Raw genomic sequence first — 17,512 nt, forward strand, 5'->3', positions numbered from 1 at the left:
TGATATTCACGCAGGGGTATTTCAAGCGTGGATCGGCTAATATCCAACACACACGCGCACACACACAGTAATTTACATTATCGGTCATATTTACATAGATACGACCAGTCATCGTGTACGGTACCAGAGCTCTTCGTTTACATGAAACGCGCAGCGTTACGACGGTTGGAATTTCTCGAATCGGCCCCACAATCAACCCGTGGCATTCGTAAACAGGCGAGACCCCGGAAATGCGGCTAAGCTAATTATCGATTTTTCGGATGATCTCGAGTCAATTATCCGCAACCGTCGCGTACCGTCACATCGCGGTCGCCCGGATGCCTTTTCCGAATTTTAATCTTCATTGTCCCGATGCCCGGCGATCCAACTTGAATTTATCAAACGAGACCTTTCGCCGACCGCGCGACCGATTCCGAGTGCACGAAAAAAAAAGCGCCGTGGCGACAGTCCCGGGTCACTTGAGCGCTAATTTATTGGAATGTTTATGTGTTTCTCTCGCCGTCTTATCTCCGTCCGTGCACCAGCGTATCGACTGTAGAGAGGAAAAGGACCACGTACAACCTGATCTCTCGCTCTCTCTCTCTCTGCCTTTCGCGCGCGCGCGCGCGCGCTCTTTCTTGCGACGGAAAAAGCATTAAAGCGCGTCGACGTTGAAAATACGTAGCGCATCGCGGAGATTACAGGGTAATTAAGATTCGTTCGCGTTTGCGAAAGAACGTTACGCTCTTGCTACAGAGCGGGAGTACTCTTTCTGTATAACATTGTTTCAGTGGCACTAAAACATAGTTATCATCACATCTGCTGGTAAGGTTTCAACACCGAGGAGATAAATAAAATTATAGCGTGGCATTTCCTATCACTCGCGGGGATCTTTCGGGGAATTTTTTACCTTTCTATGAAAGCTAGTGTGGCGCGATATTTATTTCGCTCTTTATACGAACAGACTTTTCTGTAAACGCTATCTAGAAGTCAACGGGTCAATTTTTCGGCAATTGCACAGTCCCGTTTAAAACAATAATCAGAAATCGTTTAGCATGTTTGCATCGAGATGCAGTTTGTTATCTAATTAAACGACTGCTGTTTTGCCTTGTGTTCGAATCTGTAATCTGTATACGTAGTAGATATCGACGTCATGCGCTAAACGCATGTAATACGTGGAATGAATAATTCGGAAAATATTTACAGGACTTACCCGTTGAAGGGATAACTCGCAAAAGCAGCATCGTAAGGGTGATACACCGAGGGATAAGGCCACGCTGCTGCGGCTCCAGCGCCCAGATTTTCTTTGAGATCTAGACCGGCGGCCTGTAACATCGTGTAAGTAAATAAATATCTTAATATTTTAATTCTGTAATAAAAAAAACGTAATGATACAAGGAACGAGGTAAAAGATAATGATCGGCAAATTAACGGCATTGGCAGGAACAATTACTGTACGAAAGGACAATTATTGTTTTACGTCGAGAAAGTTTGAGCAGTTTTATGCCATCCAGCTTTCTCAAGGTAATATTAATAAGCGTGAGGCGTATTAATTATCGATCGTACCAATAATTTTCGCAAGTCGTTTCAAATGGCCATGCGATCGCAGAGGCTGATCTGCACGCGCCACGGATTTATTCCGATTATTGGCGCGCGTATGTATGCATTCGCCGAACCCGGTCACTCGTTATCACGGTTTTTAAATGAAATCGCGCAGAATGCGGTTAATTGCTCGAGAGAGAGATCCATTTTTAGGAACGAACGTCGCAATTAGCCCGTATCGGCCGCACGGGCTCGGCTCGATCTCCGATGTATCAAACGATGAAAGAATAGCTGGCAAAGCGCTGATAATAATAATTAGGATCGATGTGTGTGGCTCTCTTGTTTGCTTCTCTAACCCACGACCTCGCTTATACGACAGGATGGTTGCTATTAAATTTCTGTCGTATTTTATCTAGCGCGAATATAATAGGCTCGTGAAAGACTCTTTATTTCTTTTTTTTCTCTCTGTCTCTCTCTTCTCTCTGACAAAATATATTACGCATATATATCACACGTAATATTTTAATGCGAGATACGTTATTATTGGATTAGATATCTAAAATACGCACGAAATGACAGCTAAAATAAATAAACGAGCTGTCTTTACACGATAACATTCGGAACATTCCGAGAAATGATGTTTGCGACAGGAATTACGTGAGGTAAATCTACGAAACCGCGGCCCAGGTAATTACTATGAGCAACGTAAATGTGACTGCCGCAGAGCGGGGGCAGGAAATAAACGTTTTCGTTAAAAAGTGATACTTAATGACTTTATGCAGGGGGGATATCACGGGGACGTCACGTAGTCGGTGTGCGACCTGTACAATCTGCTGCCTCGTTACGAGCAGGCTACGCTATATACTCGCGCCCCTTAAGCTCGATCATAAAGAGCGACGATAGCAGCTCGTTGTTAGTGACGACAGCTCGGCAACGCGCGACAGTGTCCTACTGTTACGGCAGAACGGATTCATAAATTCACGTCTTCGCCGCTATTTTCTTCGTACACGCTCGGCGTGTGGTCCGATAACGCTTCGTCCAACGCATGGGCGAATACACCAAAGCGCTTCTTCTAGATTATGCATTAATAACGCTCAGTCATCCAATCGCGATGGCATCTCGACATCGCGACACGCGGGAAGGGAGCGGCGACGTGGAAACGTTTTTTTTTCTGCACGCGCGTGGCGGAAGCGAAAGGCGCGAATTGCGTCGCGTCGGGAAAATCGGATCGCTAAACTTCGTTAATCCGCTAAATAAACATCGTCATTTTGGAGGATTCGATCGAAGTCGTGAATATAAAAATTCGTATCAGAATTTAATCTGCGCCCGGTGATACAGAAATATAGAAGTCCGTCGGTATTGGGATTTAATCCGCGTGATAAAAATTTTACGGCGGAATATAACGTCGCCACTATTGCCGACTCGCACGAAGCATTTATCGATATTGGAGAGTCGCGTTTGAGCGCTCGACGATCTGACAATGAGATCGACGGTAGTGCGCAGAAACGCGGAAGCGCAGCGAGAAGAAACCTCGCATCCCGAGCTTCCAATGGTCTCGAGTCTCGACTTCGCGTTCAGATATTAACCTTTAGCACCTTACGCCGAGTTCGAGTAGCGTTCGAAAGAATGCAAGTAGAATCCGAAAACATCGAAACAGAATTGTTGTAAAACTGTTACTCGGAGTGTAAAGGAACCTTTTTATGCACTACATTTACGAAAATACTTGCACAGGATTATAAATGTATTATGAAGAATTATTGTTATCTAACGATTTATTTTCAAATTGCTTTACAGAATTTACGCGATATCATACTTTGATTATGAATAATCGTGCGATAACGCTGCGTTTAGATAAAACAATTATTCACCTCTTACGCAAATAATCGGCATATACATATTTATTTAGTTTCATTTTAAAGCCTCTAAAAGCTAACTGAACACTTTATCGATAGCATGATATTAATTATACAACTGGATATGCGCAAGCAAAATTAATTTGTTGCTTTGCTGTTGACAAGAAAATCGGTCAAGTAATGGAAAATTACTGATTGCATAATTATCTCGGCTGTCCGTATCGTTTAGAATCACACCGGAATTTCCGCTTGAGAATAATCATATTATAAAGAACAAACGAGACTAGTTACATAAAATGCACCGTAACATAAAATACATTTGCTTGTTTCGTCTTTAATAAAAGAAATAAATGCAGCTAGCTCTGTACGGAATACGGCTATGAGAAATCCAGACTTTCCGGGTTACGTTATCATCGATAGTATCGTAAAATCCGCGATATCCTTTGTTTCACGAATTGCTCCGGTCGTGCATCGATATTATCTCTTCCCCCAGGCTTGTCGATACGCTACTCGCCGCACCGTGAGGAAATTCTGGAAACCAAGTATACATCGTATTTCGTTGCGACGAAATACTGCAACAGCCGATTCAAAGGCTAATGTCGAGTTTATCGCGCGCGGCGCAGTTGAACCGTGCGAACGATTATAAGTCATATATTTTAGTGGGAATAATGTACAAAGTTCACAGAGAATGAAAAAAAAGAATCCTCCGCTCGCGGTCACGGAAAGAAAAAGGGCGAACATAAAACTGTCGAATTTTGATTTCACGAACTTTCACCTCGGTCCCTTTTATTTTATCGCATATACAGTAGTTCAATAACATCGACTTACCGTGGGCGAGTAGAAGGGTGCTTGCTCGGCGCCCAAGCTGGGAAAATACGCGGCCATGCCCTCGGACGCCGCCGCGGCGGCGGCGGCCGCGTACGGCGCGCTGTACATGGAGAGCGCGGCCGTAGGTAGGCCACCTAGGCGCTGATAGCCACCCAGCAGTTCATACTGGCAGGAGCAGACGGTCTGGCCCGTCAGCGGATCCGTAAAGATCGGCCGACCGGTATCGCAGCACCTGGCCGCGGTAGGACCGCCGGCCGTTGGCGGTGGATGACCCTGGGACGGGCTAACCGAGGTAGTGGGACTGCCGGGCGGTCTCACGATCGCGCTCGTCACCGCCATCCTCGCTTGCGACAGACCAGCTACGTCCAGGGGATGATTCGTCGTCGTACTGGCGGCTACGCTGCTGACCAAGGACGAGCCGCCCGCGCTGAGAATCGCACCGGTTGCAGGCGAGACCGAGGACGGCGCCAACGACGAGTTCACTGTCACAGGACACTGCAATCAACAGATAGCAAAACTTCAATCAGTATTCAGTTAAATTGATTAATTGATTTTATACGTGAGATTTTTTTTTAATTAAATTTCTCGCGAGATTAGATGCACCTCGTTAAGAATTAGATATATCATCGCTACGAAATCTCGAAGTATCGACGACATGTTACGACGTGTTGCAGCTGGCGGATAGTAAGAGGCGATCCCCGTTATATGAAAAGGTGAACGACGCAACTGCAACCATCAGGCCCTCCCCTCCTCCTTTTATTTCCACGACTAAACCGAAAATCTACGGGCTCTGGGCATAATGCCGGCGGGCCTCATTAATTCCATATCAAACACTACGGCTAAATAGATTAGCGGGTTGAGTGCCTTTCGCGCCCGGGAACCTAAACAAACCCCCTGTGCAACACCCCTACCCCGTAGAGAGACGCTCCCCGCGATTGTCCCAGCCAGCCATCCATCCATCCATTGCCTCGTTTCGGTGGCCCCAAACATATTGTCGAAACCCCCGTACGCATTGTGCTGGGGCGAAAAACCCATGCGCGATGCGCATTATGGCGTCGAGAGAGAGAGCTCGCGTTAATGCGTGTCCTCGATGCGTCGCCGATGTTTCGAGGGCCAACTGTCGCACGATGGCCAAACGCGTATGCGTGTGTACGGTAAATACCGTATTTCCACTACGTTTCAAGTGAGGCACGACGCGCGGTGCGATCGACGACGATAAAGTTAATATATGATGCAGTTCTTTATACGTTATAGTTTTAGGTCAGAGAAAAATACGCTTTAGAGTAAAATTTCCACTCTTTTGTATTGGCGTATCGATTTAAATATAAAAATATCATCAACGTGTGATGTAGATCCAATTTTACAAAAAGAAAAAGAAAGGAAGTTCTCTCGATTTAAAAACATGTTCGACATTCGCGTCGCGTTTGAAGGCGAAGGAACCGGTCCCTCGCCGGATGCATAATCATACATCCGACCATTCTCTCCCAGAAATCGTAAGATTCCAGGGAGAGAGTTCGAGGGAAAAGCTGACGATGGCAAGAATGCGCTTCGGGACTCCGGATCGGGCAAAGGGTTAAACGACGAAGCGTGTTGGCGAGTGTCCGCGACCACGGGCCATAATTCAGTCCTAGTTCTCGAGAGAGGAAGCCAGGCGGCGGAGCTGAGTTACTCGATGCGATCGCATCGAAGCTGCTGCTTGCCAGTCGCAACCGTGCAAACCGCAGCGGCGACTATATCACCTTTGCAAGGTGTCGCGCAGTGGTGCCTAACGGCGTTTTTTTTTTCCAAACGAAATCTTATAGCTTATTTTATCAGATTTTTTTTTACCAAATAACGAGACAGATAATATTTGCAATATTAAAAAAATGTTATTACAACAGAATTGAATTTCCTTCCACTCTTATTTTCTATTTTTTCCCTTCGAGACCTTTTGTAATAATCATTAAATAAAAACTATAATTAATACTAGAATTTCTATAACACATATTTTTATTTAAACGCGTAAAGCATGTTTATGGAATTCTTTAATTTGCCAAAGATCATAAATTTTTGCAATGATCTTTTATTTAATTATTCAAGAGAGAATATTTATGAACGCATATGGATGTCTTGTATAGCAAAATTTGGCAGGATTGAAGAAGTATTATGTTAGGTTTAAGCACCACTGGTTTCGTCGTTGCCTCGCTGTCTCCTTTAAAGCAGCGAGGTGGCTTCCAGGCAGTATTACGTGGCACGCAGCGTCCCGGTAGCGACCGACGAAAGCAATAATTATTCGTATACGTGCCGATATATCGACGTATTAGCTCTTCGTTCTCTCGTTTGTGCCACGAGCGCGCTAATTGCCATCACTGTGATTTCTCTCGTAGATGCCTTTCGTCGAAGAAACACGCGTCGGAGAGTGCATTACGAATTAGTAATCGCGTTACGATGCAGCAATATCAATTTTTTTGTCCCTTAATTACGTTTACTGAACTTTTGGAGTAAATTACATTCGCGTTATAAAATTGTGTGCCCCACATTAAGCTTTCTCATGATTGAAACGCGGGCATCAAGATCGAAGAGTATTGCGGATTAAAGAGAAAGTTGAGATTTTGCCACTTTGCTTATGCTGTAGACGTGTACGAAATATTTTTTTTCACGTTGATACGAAATTTCGCGTGCCGTTTGGGGCGACTCTTATCATCCGTCGCACGCCAGCTATTCGTTAAAGTTAAAATCGTATCATTCCGCGTATCATTCGGATTTATATTTATGGGTATTTTAGAGAAGGAGAGGAGGGGGCAGATATCAACTGGAAAAATAATCAGCTCAATTTTTCCCCGATTGCGTTAATGCTACGGCACGCGAGCGGGAAACATTCTTTTCGCGCACTCCCTTTTCGCGAACATTCGTGTAATTATACGTTACTTACACCCGATTCGGTGTAAAGTTTCGCGCGAGCATCCGTTACTCGATACGTACTATAAAAACCGGTTGGCGATAAAGTGGACGAGCGATCGTCGCGATCTACCTGCGCTGCGAATGAGACAAGCCAGAGAATTCGTCGTCGGTGAATATACGTAGATATTTGAACACCGTGCGGAGGAGCGTCGCACACCGCTTAGTGTCGACCTGACATCTTCGAGGAGTTTGCGGAAAGTTACACCGGGGATCTCTCGACTCGCACGCCGCGCCGGTTGTGTCGTTCTCAGGTACCCGGGATACCTGAGAATCGCGACGACCCATCGCTCACATTGCGTCGCGAAAAACCGATATCGCACGCATCGCGCCGCGCGAGTCGATGATCGATGGATCGTCGTCCGAGAGCCTGGGAAAAAAAGCGCATGTCCTCAGATTAAAGCGACTGCGAACGGGTACCTGACGAGTGACTAAGGATCCAGCACTCGGTACACACCGGCAGCACCTGGCGCACGCATCTTACTTATGACCCGATTTGTATGCGCGGTGCAACGAACGTGTACGTAGGGACAAGTAATAGCGCGATCAGCAATGTTTCTCGGCGGCGGTAAAAAGCTTCGTCACGAAAACATTGCTGGAGGATACTGGGATTGGAATAACAGGCTGACATTTTTTAAAAGGCCGGGGTATTTAAATATCTATTTAAAAATATATAATCGAGATATTAAACATAGTGATGAACAGAGAATAATTCATACCAAAATATATTCATATTTGTGTATATTCCCAGTCTTAAGATAAGTTAAACGACAAATAATTTACACATATGTAAAATCAAGAGTCGTAATATCTGGAGATATGTGTTTATATGTTGCTTTAATTGACAGATTGAAATTGCGCGTGTCATAATCCACGCAATACCGCTATGTGAGTTTCAATTGACGGATCTTAGACAATCCACGGGGAAATTTATTCAAATAAAATCCGAGTGGAGCCACGGGCGTCTTTCCAGCGCGAAGAAGAGCTCGATAAACGTAAAAACCCGGGCTGACGACGGCGATGCTCCGGGCGATACGGGGTGTCAGATAGAGAAGCTTGTAAAGAACGCGAATAGGAGGTACGTCGAATCGGAAACGAACGGCGGACCTCCGCAGCGCGACTGCACTTCCAGGATTTATAGGCCATTCGGAAGAGAATCGGTTATCCTGTGGACACAGATGCGCCAGTGTTTGCGCGCGGAGCATTTGTCACGCGTGTCCTGCGAGCGAAAAGGGACCGGCGCGGCCGCGGCGGCCGATCCGATCCTCTTTATGCGTGCCGATGATGCCCTCTTTGCAACGAGGCCCAACCAAGTCAATATTGACTCCAGGCCAGATTGATGGACCTTCCTCGCGTGTGTGTTTAGGCCTCGCAGCACTCACTTATGTTCCCACCCCGCGCGACTCGCCTATCCATATTTCTCTTCGCTCCCCTTTTTCTCTCTTTCTTTTTCTCGATCTTCCTGCGCCGTCTCTATTTGCTAAATGTTACATTCGGAAAAACGTGAAAATCCTCGCTAATTCCCTGCTAAGTCAGACATTATGAATACGATTATTTCTCAAGCTCAAGATCGAGAGTCCGAGCGATGAAATAAATCTTTTGAATCGATTGAGAACCTGCAGCTTATTTTTAGTATGATTTCGAAGACTGGTCGTATACGAAAATTAATGAACGAATAAAAATTAATATATGATAATAATGCTTAATTTATGCTAAAAGTGTTCGAAGATATTAAAAATAAAAAAGGAAATAAGCACTAAAGCGACCAAATAAATTACTGTATAAAATGAAATTAATTCGAAATACGTCGATTGGAAAGCAGGTTTTATATTCTGGATGTGATTTTAACGAGTCGCGTAAAACCATCCGTACGTTTAGAAATACCTGCGCGAGTTAAATTTTAACTAACAATAACTTAAAAATATAATGATCCTCTATTTCCGGGGATCAGCTATTCTTGCAAATTCAATTTATGCTGTGACAAAGAATCAATACTCTTTCCAGTATAGCGTTCTAAATATTCTGCGTAAATTGTTATCTTTCTATAATTAATTCGTCGATTCGTTCTTCTATATTTTCTTTTCAGGAAAAAAAGAATTCGCGAAGAATGAGATTTATGCTCCAGCGCCGACCGCAACTGCGATTGCGGGAAACGATCGGGGCGGTCTGTGAAATCGCGTTTCTCACGAAGTATCATCGATAATTTGATCGCGCGATATGCAACTAAATTAATTAATTCCTCCCTGCTAATCGCTTATGGTCATACTCCCGTGCCTCCCTGAGGGGAGCAAAATGCGGCGTTATCGTTGGCGTGATCGCCATTGGAGGGGGAGACGCCCGGAACGTACATACAATCGTATCGTTCACGGTTCCCGGGGGCCCGCGCGGCGAGCCCTCGCCCGCGCCCGCGCGTATTTCGACAAAAGCAGAGCGGCGAAACTGCGAAGTCGTCACCCGACACCGAAGTTTCGCCGTAAAGCGATTACCAACGACCACGACGACGACGAGGCGTTATCAGAAGAGGACCTGTGGTGATACAATAGCGTACATACATACGTTACTCAGTTTAACATTGTGATGAACGATACCACACCACTATACGCACCGTGCAGGGCGATACTACTTTCGCCCGCGTCGGCGTAATCGCATTCTCGTTGACGATGCTTACGGAAGAGCGTTACTGTGTTACGGCTGTGCGGTTACTATGTTACCGGTGACTTATCGTGTGGGAGAATTATTACATGTAGCTGCCATCGAAGCTGAGACTTTAACCTAGCGATAAAGAACAAGGGACACAGGCGGAATGTTCGACTAATATTCAGTCTGTGTTGTAAGTAATTCGACAGTAGACCGCTAGAGTACAATTGAATTAGTATCGCGTTACGAGTGGCGATCATTGCCTAATTAGTGAAGTCAAAGTGGAAATTTTTGATCGATTATTATTGAATCCTCTGATTAAGAAAGGGTCACAGTCAAGATGATTCGATATGAATTTTCCGAATGTCGCTTGCGTGATGGCTGTCGCTACCTACGATGTGAACATGAACGAACAAACGTGTCACGGCCGAAAGAGCGAGAAGGACGGTTGAGGGAACGAAGCAAGAGGCCGAGGGCGGATCTGAGTCAGCTCTAGAGACTGGCTCGAGTAGCGCTAAGTCAGCGAGTGAAACAGCGCTAACCGCTGGGCGCGAACTTACTACCGGCCCGATCGTATCTACATATATATCTATATATAACGCGCCGCGACATGTCGCCGCTCTGCCAACTTGCAATAATATGGCCATTCATAATTTTTATGTAGTCGCCGTCAATGGGAAGCCCCTCTTTCTTCCCATCCTTCCATCTAAATCGCCATCATTGAAACGTTTCAAGCACATAAATGGCTTTGACCAAATCTTTTTCCTTCCACAAATCAAGTATTTTCTTCTGATATATCCTCCAAATATATAATGTTGATACATAATATTCTATCAATTTCTTTTTTAATAAAATGTTACAACTCTATAAAATATCATAACTTTTGCGATATTTATTCATTATTTACAATATTGTATCGCACAGTCACAGTATTTATTTACAATATCATTATTCGAAAAAAAAAAGATACGAAGATAAATAATATCGTAAATGCCAATATTACATTCCTGTTTATGCGAGCACGACTCCTCCAAAAGTTTTGACTCAAGTAGGACTACTTTCAAACAGATAAATACATGTGATATACCGATCATATCATAACGTTATTCAGATGTGCTCGGATATAATCTAGTTACGTAAGTCATTGAATTGACGTATCGTCCTCGTCGCGCTGGCTACGATAGCTATCTATTATATCAATATCCTGATTAAACCGTTACGTCAGCCGTATCACACGAATTTCCCGTACTGCCTCGATTTCGTATCGGCGATTAGACGCGCGTATACACAGCGATAACAGGAGATGGATAATTATTTAAGGCCCAGTAAAGTCTGACCGATGTGTCCCACGTACGGATTTCTTTGTGACGCGCTGTCACAAAGAAACTCGCAGATCTTATGAAACTTATTGACGCGGCTGCAGCCGAGCGAAGTACAGTAAATCGACCCGGGAACACGATACTCGCCCACTAGTCCTAAGATGCACGTTGTAGATTCAATCAAATACAAATCTAGATTGAGTGTTTTACCGTGGATCCGGATATCTCTCTTCAGCGAATCGGAGCGCACGAATCCAAGCGCGCGAATCTTCGATTCATCTTCGTCCGTAATCAAGTTAATTCGTTGCACCGTTATCAACTGGTGCCGCGTCTAATCTCGCGGTCGTCATAACTAATGTAAACCGATCGCATGTCAAGGCGACACGAGAAACTGCAGAGTATACACCGATCCATGTTTTCCGCGTCGCTATTTTATTTTAAGCGTAACTTTTTGATAAAAAAAATACATAACATGTACACATATATGCACTTTGGTACACAGCATAATTCAAACGTATAAGCTATCCGCCCATCTCGTGACGTCTCTGCGGTTATACGATAATTTCAAGTGTGTTGTGACATTTTGTCGGAAGGAAATGCCGCTAGTGGCATAACAAATTGTAGGCTTAACCACGGCGTACATCTAGGCGGTTCCTCGATACATCAGCGATGTCGACGCTCCGCTTTTACGGCGTGACATGGGCAAAAATAACGCAACGGAGTCAGAAGGGACGGTGTGCGAGATCACGAGAGAGCGCGCGAGGGCGAAGAGGTCGTTATCTCAATTAAATTGACCGACGCAGATTAGCGATATGAATTCTACCGCGTTCTAAATTTAATGCCAGCCGCCTAGTCGCGCGCGGTCGCCGCGATGCAGAGAGCGCGCGGTTTACAGCTCCGTTTAAAAAAAAACAAAAACAAAAAAAGACAGTCGCGTATTTATGGGCGCGACAATTTTTCAAGCTGGAATTAAACGGCGAGCGAGAACTGTATCGCGCAACGTCGCCGACCGTTGCATTCGCATTCGCTGAGACATGTCGGATCAACGTACGGTGGATTAATTTGGGCAACGGTCAGTGTCAATATTGCTTCGATCATTTTACATCGTGGATACGCTGAATCCACACGAAATGGAAATTGGGGAGTGCGACAAAAAGATGGGACTTTAAATGATAAAAATAGAATGACAAATGTTCATCGTCCGGATTTGTCGACGCCGAACTCGCTTACATATCTGCAAACATTTAGGAGTTGTTGATGATAAATTTATACGTTCATCCAGTGCTGCTTGTTTATGGCTCGTTATTTTCTCAAGCGCAGCGACATGTTAATACGATATATGGCGATTACATTGATGTAGCGTAATTAATCGCTCTTAATTACTAACAACTTTTATAAGATAATATGGACGATTATACAAAGATGATACCTGGTAATAATTTCGATAAACTATGATATTATAACGTATCGTTATTTAACTGGAAAAATTTTCGTTTTAAAATTGAAAAATGAATTTATTTCATAAATAGGGTAAGCTCGCAAAAATAAGAGTTCCTTCGTTGATGTGTTTCACGTTACAAAAAAATACGCGCAAAAATGGGATATATCAAAAATATATCAAAGTTAAATATACGTTATATCAATCCTATATCAACGATAAACACTAACAAATACACTAACTAATGTACTTATTTCTTCTTCTTTTTCTTCTTCTTCTTTTTTTGCACTACAAGTGGAATATAAAACTGATAAGAAGCCATTGAATTCTATCAGCACTTAACAACGTGCTATGTGTTAAAGTGGTTGTAATGTACTCTCGCGTTTGCGACATTCCTTCATATCTCCCATATTCATTTCACCTGCACTTACTTATGTCAATACATTCGCGCCATACTGGAATATTTCTCGAGCAATAATGTCTTGATTCTCACGTAATTCCGACGCGAAATGTAAAATCGATGTAAAAAGAAATTTCTTCGTATTCTAATAATTGCGAATATAAACATGAAATGATTGGGAAGAGCGACAGAAGCGGGTATGGGAAAGGCGCGCGTGGAGCACGCACCAATTACCACCTTCGAGATACGGTTGAAATGCAGCGGCATGCGATGCTGCTATTATGACAAAAACCTTCGTTGTTAGTAAGACAAGATAATTATTCCGCCGAGCTCGGCTCTTCGATCATTTAGGCGTGGCAACACATGTTCTCAGTTCAGCGCTATGCGCGGCGGTATATGCAAGGTATATACCTATATACAGCGTGTCAGGACACGTGGGTACGGAACCTCTCCGGCTTGCCAACGGCTATTCATTTTCGCAACCCTCACCTCCGCCGCCGAGAGGGAGGGATTCCTCCCTACACAAATTATTCGATACGCCTCGTGAGGCCAAAACGAGTTAACGACGCCTAACGACGACGCGTCGCATGCATCGTAATTTTAATGGCGAAAATTATTTACCAAGGGAGAAATGCCTTTAATACAGCACCGCGGTGCGAAATTAGCCGATCGTAATTTCTGCAAACGATGACACTCTGTCGCCGGTTAGCCGGCGAGAAGTTGCTTTGTAATCGCGCCGACAATGTTTCGCCTCGCGTGATCGTTACATAGTCAGTAATAAGGAATACATTTGTCGTGCTACGTATTATGCGCGTACGTACGCGCACACGCACGTGATTACACACGAGAACTAATACATACATGTTACCTGAACGTTCGATCATTAACTACATTTTACTTTCAAATACCTCCTACGAATTAACGCTTCGAGCTAAGATTAAATCAAGAAAAAACGCAAATCGAACTGTCGTTAACATACAAAGATGAGAAAATCACTGAATTATATCGAGATTGTTAGGTTATTATTAGATTTATTATTAGATTTATCAAAAAATTTACTTTTTCGTTTGCTGCCACAAGAAAGAGACATGTATAAAAAAAACTCTTGCATTTATTACCAGTATAATGTATGTACAACGTGTCGTCAGCGACTATAATTTAGCAGAAAATAAACGAATCTGTTACAAGCTAAATATAAATAATATTGCGGTCATGTGACCGTAATTTGTGCAAAAAAAAGAGTGTCAAGTGTTTTTCGGGTCCGATATTTCTGGTTTTTCTGCTCGTAATTGTTTCAGCGGAAAATGGAGCAAAAATATCCAAGCATTGGACAGAAATTTCCGCTAAAAACGATTCACGGAATTGCATTATACGCCATTCCTTATTATTGACTATGTTCTATGATACGTATTAGTTTAACACAAGTCAGGAAGGAATGCAATACGATGTTAACAAGCGCGGCAATCGGATTGTTTAAATATCCGACTCTTTGCTGATTCGATTACTTTCGTTTTACAATTGGCACGGAGACACCGTAAACGATACAAACACGCAATAAATAATTCTGATTGTGATCGAAAGATCAGTGTTTCCCGTGTTCTACTGAAATGTTAAATTAATGGGAATGGCACACACAACATTCGAGATGTCCGTTTCGCGGCTCACTTATTTATCAACGAGATTACTTCTTTTCAGTTCGCTTATCTCCCGGATAATTACCGATTTTTTGCTCGACACATTTAAGTGATTTTTTTTTTACAACGGTGCCTGATATAACGAAATGAGCTAGCTCGAAGTGCAAGCGGGAATTATTGATATTAGCAGCGCGATCTCGGATAACAGCTGCGACTTATCTATCTGCTTACGTCTGTGATCATTGACTTCGCTGCATCAATCTTATCGAATCACTCGCGCCAATCGACTCTTTTTCCGGCACGTATCTCGCGATTCGAAATCGCGCAGCTTTTAAAATCCTAAGGTGCACATTCACTTGCGAGTGTCCTTCTGAATTATCATATTTTATTCTCCACACACGCGCGCACACACACTAACGTCAAATTGAATACACGCTCGCTTCGATCAATCGAAAAGTTACGTGTAATTCCGAGCGTACGATTCCGTTGTCGCGATTTTTACTCGCAAGTGAACGTGCGTGTATAGCACTCCGAGAGTACGCAGGATCGAGAGAGCGCTCACCTGTAGATTTGGCGATCCTCGGAAAGAGAACTGTGACATGATGTGTCGGCCGCTCAGGGCCGTGATGGTCGGGCACCGCTACGCGATCATCGTTCCAGAAGTCCGCGGCATTCGCCGTGCGCCACGCTCCCGACGCAATCACTTCGCGGATCCGTCACACTTTCGCTCTTTTCCTCTTTTTCCTTTTCCTTTTTCTCACCAGCGCGCCCGAGGCGAACGCTCACGCGGAGGCGCGAGAACCCTCTCTGTCGCGTGTCCAGCCACCCCGGCGGGGTGCTACTCGCGTCGACGGCACTCCCCTACGCCCGGTCGTCGCGACTGGCCGCCTAACTGCACGCGAACCGGTCGAAATCGGCGGTGGTCCGTTGCCGGCATATGCACTCGCACTGTCACACGCGGAAACAAGTTGGAGCGCGAAGTCGATCGAGTAGTCCTCCGGAGCGATTCTGCCGTTGAAACTACTATATGCCGTCGTCGTTGTTGTCGTCGTCGCCGTCGTCGTCGTGGGAGCACTCGCGAAGTAGAAAAAAAGTGCCGCGGTCAACGATATAATTGTTTCGCGGACCACACGCACTCCGATCACTCTCGTGTTTGTCGAAGAAGGAACAACGCGATAAGAGTCCCAAAGAAGGAGCGCGAGCTCTGCCAGCACACCGGAGTTCCGGTACCGACGTCGTGTAAAAAAAAAAAAGACTGAAGGGCACAGAGCGCGCAACGCAATGCGTGGCACTTGTCGCGGTAACGCGCGATGCGGTTAGTCGCGGACGGCTAGTTCACTCCGTTGATCCGATCGACGCGCCAGCTATGATCGGTCGCGACTATCCTCCGAATCGTCGTTTCTTTTCGACGGAATCCAGTCCTCCGCTCGGCGGATAGGAAGGCGGAGGTACATGGATCGCGAGCGCGAGCGAGACGGCTATGGTGAGGGAGAGCGAGAAGGGTAGATGGAATAGAGGGAGGAGGGAGCGAGACCGAGTGAGCGTCAGAGGGACGGGACGGCAGGCTAAGCGAGGGGGAGGGGGAGAGCTGAGAGGGAGAGAGAGAGAGAGAAAGAGAGAGGTAGAGTGGTAGGTTGAGCGAGGGTGTCGGAGGGACACCGCTGAAAAAGGAGAGGAATGACGGTGGAGGACAGAGGGAAAGCGAGAGAGAAAGAGAGAGAGAGAGAGAGATGAGTGAGGGAGAACGGTGAGGACGATGTGAATCGCGCACACCGGCCGTCTCTTTTTATCCTTCGCGGTCCTACGCAGCCGGTCGCCTGGCGGCCTGCGCAATCACGCGCTTCGAACTCGCGAAAGAGAGGCCGCGTTCGTCTTCTTATTCTCCTCCTCTTCCTCTCGCTCGTGGAATTCCCGATCGCGAATCCTCCGATCGTGGCGCTACCGATCGCGCGCACTGCGAAAGCGCCAAGTACGAACTGACGGAGGCGCGTGTTTTCGCCGCGTGCACGCCCGCTTGCTGCACAACAGCGACAGAGTCCAGGCACTATATTGTTGTTCTTGCTCCGTTTTATTGTCCCCCCTCCTGTTTCCCTATTTCTCTTTCTCTGTTTCTCTCTCTCTCTCTCTTTCTCTCTGTCCCCTCTCACTTTGTCTCCGTAAGGCTTCTCTTTTTTTCGTACGATGACCAATGTGAGAATTCAATTGTGTTTATTCGTTATCTTGGTATTCACTTCCACGTGATTGTCAGGAAATGAAGTTTGCTTCACGTTCACCGAGCGCGATAAGCACTGGTCGGATCCACCGTAGGTGGCCCCTAACGCGTCACCCGATTCCGCGTGCGTTCACTCCTCGCTCGCGGAGGAACAAGCGGTCTGTAAGTTGCCGTTGTACCCCACGTTCCGCGAGATGACGGTTGATCGCGGTGTCGTAGGAGGAGGCGACGGGTACAGTGCCGGTGGCGCTGGCAGTAACGATAGTATCACGCTAGTGGTGGTGGCCCGATGACGAGAGAAACGCTCGAAACTCGCCGCTGAGTCTAGTGGTGGTGATGGTGATGGTGGTGGTGGTGGTGGTGGCAGTGGCAGAGTCGTCGCCGTGGTTCTTTTCCTTCCACGGAAAGGGGGACGATTTTTGCGAGATGGTTTGCCCTCGGCGAGACGGGTGGGAGGGTCCAGGTCGGTACGGCGCGCGGTATGGTGGGGGTACGGGCACCACCTCTGCCGCTGATGCCACGCTCTCGCCGCCACCTCGTACCCGCGCGCGAATTCGTTCCGCGGGTAGCTCTCGTATTAGCACGCCGGGTGTCGTGCGTGGTTCTCTTCTCTTCCTGCACGGGTCGTCGGCATCCTACTTCGTCGATCGGGCACGGAGCCGGCGGTTAGCGTCGGCAAACGCGACAATAAAATATGGTGAGTCGCCCGTGGGGCTCGGCTAACGCAGCTCCC

General features: G+C 45.8%; 1 protein-coding gene across 1 annotated transcript in view; it reads right to left on the reverse strand.

The window, feature by feature from the left end:
• The window catches only part of LOC105451711 (iroquois-class homeodomain protein IRX-3), a 28,770-nt gene extending 12,643 nt beyond the window's left edge, over positions 1-16,127 (reverse strand). Inside the window, exons 1-3 of the mRNA XM_011692329.1 lie at positions 15,130-16,127; positions 4,203-4,697; positions 1,193-1,305 (exon numbers count right to left, since the gene is read on the reverse strand). Of these exons, the coding sequence (XP_011690631.1) occupies positions 1,193-1,305; positions 4,203-4,697; positions 15,130-15,168 (647 nt within the window). The 5' untranslated portion in view covers positions 15,169-16,127. The remainder of the gene's footprint in view (positions 1-1,192; positions 1,306-4,202; positions 4,698-15,129) is intronic.
• Between the last annotated feature and the right edge of the window lie 1,385 nt (positions 16,128-17,512).

The sequence above is a fragment of the Wasmannia auropunctata genome, unplaced genomic scaffold, assembly GCF_000956235.1.
Source record: "Wasmannia auropunctata unplaced genomic scaffold, wasmannia.A_1.0 LD336046.1, whole genome shotgun sequence".
NCBI lineage: Eukaryota > Metazoa > Arthropoda > Insecta > Hymenoptera > Formicidae > Wasmannia > Wasmannia auropunctata.